The sequence below is a fragment of the Dipodomys merriami genome, unplaced genomic scaffold (assembly GCF_024711535.1).
Source record: "Dipodomys merriami isolate MVZ:Mamm:240054 unplaced genomic scaffold, mDipMer1.0.p SCAF_3, whole genome shotgun sequence".
Taxonomy (NCBI): Eukaryota; Metazoa; Chordata; class Mammalia; order Rodentia; family Heteromyidae; genus Dipodomys; species Dipodomys merriami.
In genome coordinates, this window is record NW_027204492.1 from 108,155,284 (window position 1) to 108,170,874 (window position 15,591).

General features: G+C 33.8%; 1 protein-coding gene across 5 annotated transcripts in view; it reads right to left on the reverse strand.

Moving 5' to 3' along the window:
• Positions 1-15,591, reverse strand: part of Cnksr2 (connector enhancer of kinase suppressor of Ras 2) — a 220,159-nt gene that overhangs the window by 45,130 nt on the left and 159,438 nt on the right. For all 5 annotated transcript variants that reach the window (XM_070040726.1, XM_070040728.1, XM_070040725.1 and 2 more), the window contains 5 exons: positions 12,505-12,553; positions 11,913-12,085; positions 9,270-9,343; positions 8,775-8,846; positions 3,908-3,975 (listed from right to left, as the gene is read on the reverse strand). In XM_070040726.1, the coding sequence (XP_069896827.1) occupies positions 3,908-3,975; positions 8,775-8,846; positions 9,270-9,343; positions 11,913-12,085; positions 12,505-12,553 (436 nt within the window). The remainder of the gene's footprint in view (positions 1-3,907; positions 3,976-8,774; positions 8,847-9,269; positions 9,344-11,912; positions 12,086-12,504; positions 12,554-15,591) is intronic.

Genomic DNA, 15,591 nt, shown 5'->3' on the forward strand with positions numbered 1-15,591 from the left:
GTGTGTGCGTGTGTGTGTGTGTGTGTGTGTGTGTGTGTGTGTGTGTGTAGGAGAGAGAGAGAGAGAGAGAGAGAGAGAGAGAGAGAGAGAGAGAGAGAGAGACAGACAGACAGAGAAAGAGAGAGAGAGAGAGAAAGAGAGAGACAGAGAGAGACAGGGAGTCCCAAAAAAGCTACATTAAAAATTTAGTTAAGCTTTTTGGGTGTGTGTGGAAAATTAGAGACATGTCATCGTTTCAAGGCTAGAACTAGTCTAAATTTTAATGAAAGATCAAATGAATTTATTTTCAGAGCTGTCTCACAGCAGAAAATAATTGGATATTTTAACATTTCTGGCACTGATATGTAATATAATACTACATGTAAGTTTATAAGTAATCTGTATAAGCAGTGCCATGCATGACCAGAAGAGGCAAACTTCTACTTTACTTTCATGTATGGATTCAAAAAGATAATTTCTAAAAAATGACATTTCATTAGAACTATCAAATAAATAAATTTCATTTGCTTTTGTGTCATGAGGGCTTTTCAAAGACCTCAAATATTTATCATTTCTTTCTTTTTTTTTTTAATACATAAGCAATGCTATTGAGAAGGTTCCTACAGTGACTGGTCAGGGTGGCAGGACAGGCTTGGGAGCTGATGCTGCGACCCCCAGCGGTCCCCATTCTTTGGTTTTTAAAGGCAAAATCCATGAGGTCAAGCCTGGTCATGGGCAGGTGACCAATGGGATTGTACTACACAAAAGGATTGTACTGTCATAGCAGACCACACACAGGTGGAGTTTACTGTAAGCATGTGCGAAAGGCAGGGTTTACCGTAAGCCTGCAGCCCGTGGTGTTGGCAGTTGGAGCCAGATTACAACCAAATATTTATCATTTCTTAATGGTAAAAGTATCAAAATTCCTTTTGTCTAGCTTTTGGAAACACCTAGTATATTATCCTCTATACTCATCTTATTAAGCAATAGCTCACCACACATTTAATTCCTCCCTTGCTATACTTTAGTACTCATGCATCATCCTTTCCCCACTCTTCCCTATTCTTTGAAGACTGGCAACTACCAGTCTACTCTCAACATTCAAAGAAGTAATTTTGGATGAAGCTGAATTCTAGTATTTGGCATAGTATTCAGGAGACGGGAAATATCTATAGGATATGTAGAATACCTCAAGAACTAATCATACATGAGATAGGAAATCTAGTATGCTTCTGCCATATGTTAAAGTGCATTAGGGACATACATTCTATGTGGGACTAGGAATTATTTCAGATATTTTGTTGTGTTGTAGTAGCGAGAGAGATGTGAATTGTAACAATTGTAACACTATCTGCCTACAATTTCTACCACACTTCACTATGTATTAAAATATATACTCACACAATAGACCAGGGCAGAATGAGTCCACAGAATAAATATTTTTTGGAACCTGCATATGGAATGCAATGTACCAGTTCTTTCATCCATAATGAAATTTGATAATAATGAATACAGAGGAAATTCACTATAATCAAGATCATGTTCAGCTTCAATGTAATGTCAATAAAATCAAATGTTAACGCTGAAAATCCAAGCTTCCTTGTTTATGTAGATTGACACCTTTCCTAGATTCATTCTCCTACCAATATATTTCTTCAGACTTCTAATTCTTATGCCTTTCAAAGAAATCATAAAAGAAATCTATAAACAGTTATAAGAAATTATTTTATGTCTTTTAAAGATATCTGAAAAGGATAGCTGGTATGTTTTTCAGTACTCCTACCACAAATTTAGGCCTATAAATTACAATGAAGCATGAAGGTGAAAAATAAACTTGTAACCATGAAGGTATGTCTTAGTTACTGATTCAACACTTCACAGGCTTAACTGAAGTTTGCCTGTGCACACTGACTGAATGGAGATTGCTTCTATATTGTCTGTGGAATTATTCATGCTGCTTCCATTCCCTGGAATGTTTTAGTTACTTCCTTGACTTTGTATCCTTCTCTTGCAAGAACCCATTCTGAAAATAGAGCACACATAAAATCTTTCCTTTGCCCTTCCTGGGAAGATTCTCTTTAGCCCTTTTTCCACTGAGTTTGAATTGTACATTTTTAAGTTTTGGTTTCTATTATTTTATGAAGACAGTTTTTTTAAACCAGGATATAACTTAATTTCAGAGAGGATGAGTGTTTCTTTCACCTTCACACAGAAATTAAGGGTGTCAGTTGAGGATCTTGCAAATGTTGCAAATGAGGGTCTTAATGTTGAATAAATAAAATCTATCATCTTTACATTAGGCTTACTGACTACTTTTTCCAAGAAACATTTACTCAACTACTCCGACTTCTCATGCATTTTTTTAAAAAAACAAATTTGCATCCACTCAGCAGATTTTTTTTTATCATGTTATACTTTGATTTAGTAACTCATTCATTTTTATGTGGCTCTTCAGTTTTTAAGTGATTTCGAGGATGTATTTCTAAAGTTCTCCATAAGATGATAAATTCCTCTTAGCATCAACCATGTTCTACTTATTTGAGATCTTCCTGTCCTATCTCTTCACTCCACACCAATCCACCAATCTCCACTCCCTAATTCAAAGCACAAACCAAAGGGTGATAAATGTTGGCACACGTGAAATGTGCCCTCTACCTGTTTTTATTTTTATGTTTTTAAACAGACTGTAGACAAAATGGTTTATACATTACAGGTGGCCAATAACAAAATCAAAAGAAGACTTTTCAAAGTATGAAAACTGGCTTTCTTGTAGTTCAAAATCTTATAGTTCAGAAGTAAAGCTGTATTGGCAAGTAGGCATGTACATTTGTCTATTGATGGCTGCTTTCACATTAGGACAGCAGTGTTGAATCATTCTGACAGAGCTTGTGTGGCCTTCAAATTATTATTTGGGGGGCTGGGAAGGTGGCTCAGTGGTAGAGTGCTTGCCTTGCATGCCTGAAGCCCTGGGTTCGATTCCTCAGCACCACATAAGCAAAAAGAAAAAAGCCGGAAGTGGCGCTGTGGCTCAAGTGGTAGAGCGCTAGCCTTGAGCTGAAGAGCTGAGGGACAGCGCCCAGGCCCAGAGTTCAGGCCCCACGACCGGTTTTAAAAAAAAAATAAAGAAAAAAAATATTATTTGACTCTTTATAGAAAAAGTTTATTGATACTTGCCTAAACATTTGGTGAAAAATTAGTTTTGGGACTGGTTATCTTTACTGGATCTCTACAACTTCAGTTTTTACATGTTATTAAAATGTTTTTGCTGAGATTTCTACTCTAAGTCTGAAAGGAAGTAGGCTTTTAGAATGTCTACATCAGCAAACTAACTGTGCTCATTGAAGACATAACTCCAAATACACTTGTGTTAGTATTTAAATTCTTTTTACTTTAGGATGTTTTAAATAATTAAATAATGATTCATGTTTCCAAGGGATGTACAGCAAATAATCTTTCAAAAATGTTCTGCTACTCCAGGAGGCTGACCACAGCTTGCATTCTTGATAAAATTCTGAAATCTTGAGATTTCAATTCTGCTCCATGACACTTTTAATAAATCTGGGGTAAATGCCAAGGAAAATCCCCTAAGATCCCAGTTGTATAATAAGAACATAACCAACTGAGATAGTGTAGAAAAGATCATTTTTAGTCCTAAAGATTTTGTTTTCCCATAGGAAATATAAAGAAAGGTCAATAATCAGGAGAGGACTCAACATTATCTGCTTTCAAAACTCATGAGTTCAGTCCTTATCTCTTCAGCTTATTAAATTTTACCTATTAGGTGCTATGGATTTAAGGTGCCCCCTCTCCCAAATAATAATACATAGATGTATTTTTCTCAAGTAATTGTAATGAATCACCATAAAGGATAACGATCTGAAAAAAACCCACAATACTATTGTAAAATAAAAGGTTTTCCTTTTTTTACCTTGCTCTTGCTTAATCCTCTCTCGTTCTGCATATCCTGCAGTCAGCATATTAATTCTGTTAAGCCACCTAAAAAACAAATACTGAAATCAATATTTTAACTTAATTTCTTAAATTTTACTCTTAGAAGTATTACAAGATGTCTAAAACTACATGGAATACTTATATGTTTTTATTCTTAATAAAGTCTTCAATGAATCATATTTTACTGTAGTATAAGTTGTTCCCACACTAAACATATTATTTCAATAGAATAGCTGTTATTATTTGTAATATAAAGGATTTTGAGTTGAGCAAGGTTGGATGTAGAAGTACTCCAAATATTCCTGCTGTTCCATATCTTCAGAACAAATGCTTCTTTAGAGATTCTTAAATAATATCAAGCCATGATACAAGAAAAAAAGTTATACACCTTCTGTATAAAAGTACTTTTACTATGAAATGATAGTTTTGATTAAACTCATTCAAGTTTAATAGTCCAAGGAGAAATATACCTTAGGAGTAATTCCAGAAACTTGTCTCTATATACAAAAATATTTAGTTTTCCAAGGACAGAAAATGCTTTTTATATTGTTTGGAGCTAGAGTGAGTAAATTTGGATTTTCCAATATAGTCAACATCATTAAATTGTGCCATAATCTGATGTATGTATGTATGTATGTATGTATGTATGTATGTATGTATGTATCTAATCTATCTTTAAAAAAACTTGTGATTGAGGTTTTCTCTTAAGATCTTATCTTTTCTGTCAAGTAAAATACATTCTTTGAAGTAACTCAGAATATAATTTCACCATTTTTGCCAAGTGGTATTGAGTATATCAAATACCTAGCATATCTTGAAAAGAAGGAAAAGTTATGTCTTTAATAAAATCAATTTCTTGAAAACTTACACTTTAATTTTGGTAATAGGTCACTTAAGGTCAAGTTTCATTTCGGCAAAAGCTATAAGTAATTATCATCTCATGTATGTGTGGGAAATGAAAAATGTACTAGAATCCTGTAAAACACTGATCACATGAATTCAGTAGAATATACTCCAGAAGATTGTAAACTAGAAATCAGGAAGTTGATTTTATTATAAATAACTTTTGACAAATATTTCTACTGATTAGTGAAAGGTCAAAATTAAAATGTAAGCAAATTCATTTGCAGTGAGAAAGAGGTTGAATTTGTCCATTCTTGGGAAAGACTGGCTTGATGGTTTTAGTGATAAGAAAAGTTCTTCGTTGAAGATTTTAGTACAGCACTATATATTTGATACTTGAAAAATATCACTGAAATGTAATTAGATCAATATTCTAAAGAACAAGATCCTTATGAGATAATACAAGAAATTTAAAAAGGTCCCCACAACATTTCAATTGAATAATATATATTAAGTGGCTGCTATGTGTTGAATAATAAATTATGCTGTAGGGACACTGAAATGAGTAAGACATAGTTTCTGCCTTAACTGAACTCTAGAATTGCTACACGGTATAAGACAGTTGAAAGTTTAAACTACTTTTAGGAAGAAAAAAAATTATATTCATAATAAAACCTCCCTAGAAAGTGAATAAATTGGTTTGTCGTGCCTCCTGCATGTAATCTGACCTACTTGTGATGCTGAGAGTTGGAGGATCATGATTTGATATTAGCATAGGCAAAAGAGTTAAAAAAACGCAATCTCAAAATAAGAAGCAAAAAACAGGGCTGGAGGTGACTCAAATGGTATAGTGCCAACATAGCAAGTGCAAGGCCCTGAGTTCAAACCTTTGTACTATAAAACAAGTGTGTGAATATATTAGGCCACTATGGATAGCTCCAAAATGCTAAATACCACACAGCTGTTGGTATTTCCTTGGAAAATATGTCATTAAGGTTTCAGCTATTAGACACTTACTGATGAACTTGGTTATGATTTACTATTTTAAGTTATAATGAAAGTACACATGTACTCATTAAAGGATATTAGAAACATTTAGTGGAAGCCTATATAAGCAGGGTACTGTTCTAGGCACACAAAATACAGAGATAAATGAGCAAACTTGTTTTTATGATGCCTATCTCTTAGGAAAGCAAACAACACATAGGGATACAAATAGACATAAGTAATATATATACATATCCATATATGTATATACATATAAAAAAGGAAGGTAAAAAATGAAAATATCAAAGGTGGTGGGAAAATGAGGCTATTTTAGGTAAGGTAGTCAAGGATGCATATAGTGAATTTAGAATCATTTTACTACATTGATGGGAAAGTTCTTTAATATTAAGTCCTGAATTGTTACCTTACCTTACCCTACTAATGCTTTAAAACAAAAAGTTATAGGCAAGATGATTTTGCTTACAGTGAACATGAGTTGTCCAAAGTGACATAGAATAATTAATTGAGAAAGAATTAAGAGTAAAAATCATGGGAAATGTATAAATAGTAATTAGCCAAATAGAAATTGGTGATAAGCACAATTATAAGGTCAAGTTTACTGATATAGTAAATAGTCTATAGCTCAAACAAATTTAGTAAATATATCTCGGAATACTTTATTTTCTCTTCATGGATTTCACACAAGAAAACAACAATTAAAATTGTTTCAATATTCATTAGTAAGGGAACAGATGAATCATAGTGGGATATTCCACAGTGCTTTTCAAATTACTCATAATCAAACATGGAGCTGATATATAGATATGTACGTGCTCAGTTTTTTTTGTCAGTCCTGGAGCTTGAACTCAGGGACTGGGCACTGTCCCTGAGCTTCTTTTTTGCTCAAAGCTAGCACTCTACCACTTAAGCCACAGCACCACTTCCAGCTTTTTCTGTGTATGTGGTACTGAGGAATGGGACCAAGGGCTTCATGCATGCAAGGCAAGCACTCTGCCACTGAGCCATATTCCCAACACGTCATCCTCAGATTTTATAGAACAAAATTAAATTTAAATTTAATAACTAGGTCCTGTTACTGCTCGTACCATATAAACATTTTTCTGAATTGGGAAGAAAAAGATATATTACTCTGTCCTACAATATAGTTCCATACCATGTAGGTATAATGATACTTTAGAAATTATGAAATGACCAGATAAATCACATATTTACCTACTCTTGAAGGCTTAGGCAGTACCGTTAAAATATTATATATAGAATAATCAACATCCGCATTATCTTACTGTTATATAACAATTAGGTGACTAAACAAAGCTATATGTGGGTGTCTCTCCTTATCACTAATCTTTCGTATTTTTAACACTGACTCTTTTCTATGAACAAGTAATGCTAAAACCTCTGCATACTGAAAGTAACTACTAACCAAACGAAAAAACAAAGCAAAACAATACAATTCCATTAGAATTAAATTTTAAAACAATTCATTATTTCAAGTCCATTTATTTCTGAAAGGTATAGTGCACCATGGCAAGGCTTCTTTAAAATGGCCCTTTCACACTTAGAACATAAAGATTATATTTTTGAATATTTTTTTCTTTGACCTATTGCTTAGAAAAAGTAACAAACTGAATCATAGAAGTTTGTGTTTTTCTCCTGTGACACATGCAGAACTAGATACATCCATAGGAAGCTACTGCTAACATGAAGTAGCAAAGAAAGCCCAGAATAATTTTATTGTTCATAAAAATGTATTTTCAGCAGGTAATTTAAAATCTTAAAAGGCCCCAATTAGCATGTATCATAAATGATTAAATCATGTGAGTTTTTAGTGGGAGGTGACTGGGATCTATTTTATCCATCTTTTAAGACAGGACATGCTCATGTAATGCTGCTTATTTTCAATGTGATTATGATGTAAACACTTCATTTTATCCCCATGGCACTGAGCTAAATATATGATAAAATTGACAGTAACTAGAACAGTAGAATTCTAAAATAATTAAAACACAAATGCCCCCCTCCATTGCATTCAAATTGAGAACAAAGAGATAAAATTCTCTAAATTCCAGTTGCCCTCTATAAAATTTGAAGAAAGGTAGCTACATGAAAGGTTGGTTCCTTTACAAAGGATCTAATCAAATATTTTCAACATCTTCTTTCTGGCAATTTCCTTATACCTTATTATTGGCTTTGCAAAACCTATGTTTGTGTTCTCGTGTTGCAGAGAATAATCTCTATAAAGACACATTGAGTGTTCATTTAGTTTGCTCAAGCCTATTAATGAAGCTACAGTTTTTATACTTAAAATGCCTGGAAACCATTTTTAGAGACATGTAAAGAAAGGCAAATGAGATGGAATCTCAATGTTGTTATGATTTGCATTTCTTTTATGGCCAGAGATATTGAATATTTCTTCATGTGTCTATTGGCCATTCTCACTCCTTCTTCTGAGAAGTCTCTCTTTAAGAAATGTACTCATTACCTGACATGTAACTGCAACCCCTCTGTACATCTCCTTCACAATAACAATTAAAAAGAAAATAAAACAATTGTATTGCATATATTTGAGGTTTACAACCTGATATTGTGGGTAAATGCTGTTATTTAAAACAGGATAGCCACATTGAACTATAGCCGGTCCACAATACTTTAAACCAATCAATCTAGAAACTTCTGGGTTATTTTCTAAGCATTACTGAGAAAGCTTAGAATTTAATATCTGATAAATACTTTTTTGTGTGCCAGTCCTGGGCTTGAACTCAGGGTCCAGATGCTGTCCCTAAGCATTTTTGCTCAAGGCTAGTGGTCTACCTGAACCTTAGCTCCACTTGCAGCTTCTTAGTAGTTAATTGGAGATAAGAATCTCACAGACTTCCCTACCCAGGATAGTTTTGAACTATGATCCTCAGATTTCAGCATCTTGAGTAGCTAGGGTTGTAGGCATGAGCAACTGGCACCCAGCTAAATACTTTGAAATTTAAGTAATACTCTACCTGTTCATGTCATCAAGATGTTCAGCAGCAAAATAAAAGCTTTTGATTTTAGGATGACAGGCTTTGAATGCACTGCAAAAAAGGACATTTATTTTTATTACAAATTGGAAAATAAGCGTAAATCAAATTATTATAAGGGGTAAAAGTGCCTCAACATCTAACCCAAGTACACACACACACACACACACACACACACACACACACACACACACACACACACACACACACACACACACACACACACACACACACACACACACACACACACACACACACACACACACACACACACACACACACACACACACACACACACCCCCTATAGAATCTATCACGATGACGGAAATCATTGTAAAGTTCAATTTTCTGTCCTTATAGCTGCTTTCTTGTTATCTCAATTTGAAAGCATTAGATGAGTAACCTATAACTTAAAATCTAGGAATTAAAAAACAATCTTATCCCTTCTCTCCCTTTCCCTGAATAAAACCAACTTACTATTTCTTGCGGCATTCACTGGCTCTGTCAATCTTAAATTCAGGCAAACTGATGAATCCTTCCGCTTTTTCATCCTAAAGAAGCAAAGTTGTGTTTTAGGTTACTATACAAAAAGTTTCGAAGGTTATACTGTATGACTGTGCCTTAAGTATATATATTAATAAGTGTGTTGATTTAATTCCATAAATTGGACATGATAATTCTATTCTTAACCTATTATATTCTATAAATTGAAAGTGTGCTTTGAATACTTACTTTACTGTATTAATCATTTTTAATTTAAATTTAATCATTTATTAATCATAATATTAAGATAAATATAGAAAATATCATCCTTTTTCAATGTAAAAGATGTTTTATAAGGAATTTTCTGGAGCTTGGGATGTAGCTCAGTGGTCAAGCACTCACTTGCCTACAATGTATAACGATTGGGGTTCGATCCCCAGAAATGCAAAAATGAAAACAAACCAAAAAAGAAAATTTCTAGTGAGAAAGTATATTTATTTTTATAACATACAAATAACTGTAGTTTATATTTGCAATACATAATTTTCTATTATTTGAATGCTCAATCTAAAATATAGAAATGTTTACTAATTCAATTTCCTTGCTTTCCTCCAGTTTCTTATCAAACCTGAATTGATTGTTTTCTAGTTGTGTAACTTTTTCTAATTGTGGTTTGTGTACTGATGGATGACTTTACAAATGAAAAAAGTCATGCTGCTCTTCAAATATCTAGCTTTGTACACATGTTATGAGTATAATGGTGACTTTTCATCTGAAAAACGGAATGAAATCTGTATCACCTACTCTGAACTGCACAAAAATATGATACAAGATTTATTCTGACTCTTAAGTTTGGTATCAGTTATCCCAATTAAGCTAAGACTAAAGGTTACATCCTTTTACCCTTGGGTCCCTTGTTCTGATCATGACCAAGCTTCTTTGAGGTTTACTATCCCAAGTTTTTACTTGGTCTTCTATACCAGTCTACACCTCTTAAACATCACTTTTAAGCGAGAGTACACTCCTATTCACTACTTCAAAGAAAATATATAGATTTTCAGTTTTGTGTGTATGTGATGACTGAATTTTATGTAAAATTTAAAAATCAGATGCTACTGGTAGTGACTGGAACTTGTATTATATAAAGAAATATTTAGACTTTTCCACTGTGTTAATTTTAATGCCCTTAATTAAAAAATTAAAAGTCTAAACAATTCAAAATACTTTCAAGGGGTATTGTTGCCACATAATGATGTAAAAAGAGTATATTTTCTTCTACAAAAATCCTGCCAAGGTATTTTTTGCATTGCATACCATGCAATTATCACTCATCTCTCTCAGGATTAACACAGTAACAAAAACTTGCTCATTAAAATATAGCTTCTGCTTAAGGAAAAGGGGAGACTATAGGTTTTTGCCAGTTAAACTTTGAAAAATAGAATCTAATCTAGTGTATACTGGATAAATCTACAAGTGACCTTACAATAAAGAGAAACACAAGATGCTGTATCTTGTCATAACTTGGTTGACATATTAAAAAGCATTTACTATGTCTAACTAATACAAATGTGTGCAAAAATTACAGTTTGCTTAAAATAAGACATAATACTTGGAACAGTGTTTCATGCCTGTAATACCACCTGTTTAGGAGCATTGTAGTTTATGGCCAGTCCAAGTAAAAAAGACAGGGAGACTCTCTCTTCGACAACAACAAAAGATGGACATGGTAGTATGTGCATGTCATACCAGCTACTAAGGGGACATAAGTAGAAAGATTGTGGTACAGGCAGGCCTGGACAAAAAAATGTGATACTATACCTCAAAAATGACTAAACCAAAAAAAGGCCCAAGGGTGTAACATTCTCCTACTTGAGCCAGGCAAAACAAAACAAAACAAACAACCCCCCCAAACCAAAACCAAAATCCCAAACCCTAATAATACAGTACACTGACAGGTATCAAAAGAATAAAAACATAGAGTTGAGGACATATCAGTGGAAAAGTATATTCTTGGCATATTTTTGAGTGATATAAGAGATTGTGATGATCACCCTGGGTATAAATCAGTTCTACTCTTAATACCACAAAAATAAATACATTAAGTACACTCTCCTCCCCAAAAATGGGTCTTGTGAAATGAATACTTGGTAATTTAAAAACTAGAGTACTACTTCATTTTTTCTTTAAGGAAAACAAATAAATTGAGATAATATTGATTTAAGTTACTAAAGTGCATTCTCTTCAAAAATAACAAAGAAAAAATGCAAAACTTGGAGAAAAACTACAAGACATTAAAAAATCAATATCAAATTTCCATGTATATTGCTTTTAGCTGAATTACCTTTTAAATTAGCATGGTAGTTTTAGTTACATATATAGAATTTTGCTATACCTTACCTGTGTTTCAGATATATTGCCACATCAAGATTATTAAGACAATGATCCAGAACTCCTAAATGCAACCATTTTAAGAGGTTGAAGGAAAAAATAACTAGTAGAAATCTTTTGAATTAAATTTAAAGTAAGTGACTATATGATTATTTTGATTGCATGATTTTTAAAATGCAAGTCTCAAGATGGTGACATTCTTGGTTAAAGATAAGGAATAGAATAAGAAAACAAACTACTTTGATTTACCTCTTCATTAATGTACCAGTACAGAGATGCATCCTTTAGGACAAACCAATATTTCTTCCATTTCTGTGAAAAATAACTCTTTGCATCTTTCTTTTTCCAAAGCCAGCCCTCACAGTCGCCACGGCCAAGATCCTTGCAAGAAATTCGCCTTTTGCTCTTGCCTGCTATAGGCCCTAAAGATAAGTGAGTGAAAATGTGCTTGAGATTTTAGAAAAGATAATAATATAGATCTATAGGTCCTAAAAATAGGCTGGAATTTAAAAAAAAAATAAGCTGGGCACGTATTAACCTTAAAGGTGACATTACCCCATTGTATTATAGAATAGAAAAAATGTAAAATATTTTTACCTACCTAAGTTACACAAAATTTAATTAAAAAACATCTAATCCTAGTTTTCCCACTTGTTGGAGGTATTTATTGTAAAAAGTATCAGTTTTGTAACTGAATTGAAGGAGAAGCCAGACTTCTGAGCTCTTACACTGGGGGATTATGCTATTCCTAACCACACTGGGCTCAAGCAAGAGAGGATGGATGAAGTGTGCTGGTGATGACCTCCGTACAAAGGAAGCAGGTAGTTTTCTTTCTCCTTACCTTTATTTTTCTTCTTTGACTTGTGCTGCAGAGAGGACTGCTGAAATGTCTGAAATCGAAAAGGGAAGGATGTTATCTGATCCTTAGAGAGAGTAATGTTTTGTTCTAATCCTTCAAAATACATTAATATACCAGGACACTTTACTTTCTAATCTCCCATGAAGTAGGAAAGAATATTATCACTACACTTATTTTGGAGGCACAGAAATCAGACTATGAAGCATTGGTGAAAACTAAGGGTGTGTGCACATGCACATACATACACACACACACACACAAAACCTATGTATCTTTTTAGGAGTTTATTGTTTATTTTCAGACACTATCACATTTGACTCTCACAAAATACCTTTTGAAACAGGCTGGACAATATGAATATTACTCACTTTGCTACTCTATTAATATAAATATTTCAGCAGTTGGATCAATATTTTCTTCTTATGCCTAACTTCCATGACTCATATTCATGATTAATTGTCATAGCAATGATGTTAGCACCTTGGCTTTTTGGCTCTGATTTCCAAAGATCTTTATCTTTCCATTCCTCAGACACTCACTTCCATGACCATATGTCTTTTTTGGGGGGGGGCGTTGGTTGTGGGGCTTCAACTTTGGGCTTGGGTGCTGTCCCTCAGCTCTTCAGCTAAAGGTTAACACTATATTACTTGAGCCATAGGGCCAATTCTGGTTTTCTGGGGGTTTATTGGAGATAAGAGTCTCATGGACTTTCCTGCCCGGGCTGGCTTTGAACCGTGATCCTGAGATCTCGCCTCCTGAGTAGCTAGGCTTACAGACATGAGCCACCAGTGCCCCACTGACCGTATGTTTGATATTTTAAACACTCCAATATCACCATCATTACCTCAAAACTATCTACTGAAGCTGAGTACAGGTGGGCCACACCCATAATCCTAGCTATTCTGGAAGCTGAGAACTGGAAGATTGTCTGCCTAGTCATAAAAGTCCTTGAGATTCTTTTTCCAAATATGCAAAACATCATGCTGGAGGCATAGCTCAAGCAATAGACTGCCAGCCAAGCAAGTGCTAGAGCTGGGGTTTAAACTGTAGTACCAGAAAAATAATCTCTTGGGGCATCTTATTTGTTGACTACACTACGTTATTATACCCGTATTTCACTTTTTTACTTGATTTCCACAAAAAATCATTATAATTGTTGCCTTGAATATGCTTTCTATACTATACTTGGCTACCTAAATAATTATCCTAGTTAAATTCACTTGTTTGGTCAATGCTAAATCCTGGAACAGCTTCATATATATGGCGCAGCAACACCACAGCTATATTGACTGATCTAGCCTTTAATTAGCCACTGTGTCTAGTCAGATAGTATACAGACTAAGATTAATTATGATAACTTCCAAGAGGAAACAGATAGAATGTATATTTTTAATTTATGGACGGTCTTTCAAAATAAATTTTTAAAATAAATTTTAAGAAACAGATTTTTCTTTTTCTTCACAAAAGCATGTCAGTAAGGGTCAGCTGGATTTTGTTTCTATAAAATTTGATGGCCTTGGTTTTCTACAATAAAAGCATATTTCATTCAGTGTCTTTAATCATAAAGCAGCATTCTACTTATAATATTTTCCACATTCTGTGAATGATTTATATAAGTCTAATGAATATAATATCATGGATGGGTACTAGCTGTAAAGATAAGGATCAGATAATTTACTGACATGCTGTGTAACCCCCAATCAATAATCACCCAAGTGTCAAAGCAATGTAAATATGAATGTGATATTTGTGTTTATATATAAATATATATGTATGTGAGTGTGTATATGTATACACACACAAACACATATCTTTGTAGCATCCTTGCCTACAGAAATTCGTAATCAATTTTTGAGAAAAAGCATAAAAAACAAAACCCATTATTATGCGGTGTTGATTTTCTTGAGTGCATTTTGTTTTAAAATGGTAGCTCAAATAATAATCCAGGCTAGTGAGCTTAAGTATCGTTAATTTAAATACAGTTATTTCCCCCTAAATTGTTTGGCTGTAAAATTACTGATTTTTTTTTCCTTTTCTGTTTCCACAAGTAATCATTTCAGTTTTACAGCTCATTATTTTGAAAAATGACAAAGATGGGGGTAGTTTGCTTTTTAAGAAGCTGCATGGATAACAGCTTGGAAGAACTGGGTTATATAATGTATCTCCTGCTTTTTATTTTACCTCTGAGCTAGACCATGGGCCACCTGCTATGCTTTTGGCATACCATTCCTTAGAACCTAAAGGTCTACTGCAAAAAAATCTACACAAAGATGTATTTTATGGTCTATAAGTTTTATTTGTAAGATGCTTATGTTATCTTACCCTTTAAATATACAAACCCTAAGAAGTGCTAGGCACTCAATACAAATTTATCCATCATTCCACAACATAAAGCCATAAATGTTCTTTTGTAAATATGTAAATATCACAATGAAGTTATTTTTAAGAGACTTGCATGCTTTTCCAACTGATTTGCATTTTTTTAAAAATAAAATTATATTATATGTTTTTGAAAGCAATAGAAAAAATATTAGAACTATACAGTCAGGTTTCTCTGCTGAAAAGTGTTAACATAGCAGACCTAAAGGTGATATCTTAGAAGCGTCTATTTGCAGGATTGTCCTTAGCTAGCCTCCGGGAATCTAAGTTTTCTATCCTGACATGAAGCTTCTCTAAATTCGGACAGTTTCATTCAGCTAGGCTTCTGAATACTCACTTTCTTTCTGTGTCTGGAATATGGTAGTAACTAGCCAGAAATGTCTAGCTCAAAGACCAACTCAATAAAATTCTTTTTTTTTTTTTTTTTTTTTTTTTGTCGGTCGTGGGGCTTGAACTCTGGGCTTGGGTGCTGTCCCTCAGCTCTTCAGCTCAAGGAGAGCGCACTACCACTTGAGCCACAGCGCCACTCCAGGTTTTCTAGTGGTTTATTGGAGGTAAGAGTCTCACGGACTTTCTTGCCTGGGCTGGCTTTGAACCGCGATACTCAGATCTTAGCCTCCTGAGTAGTTAGGATTACAGGCGTGAGCCACCAGTGCCCGGCTTCAATAAAATTCTTAGTTTTGAGTCTGT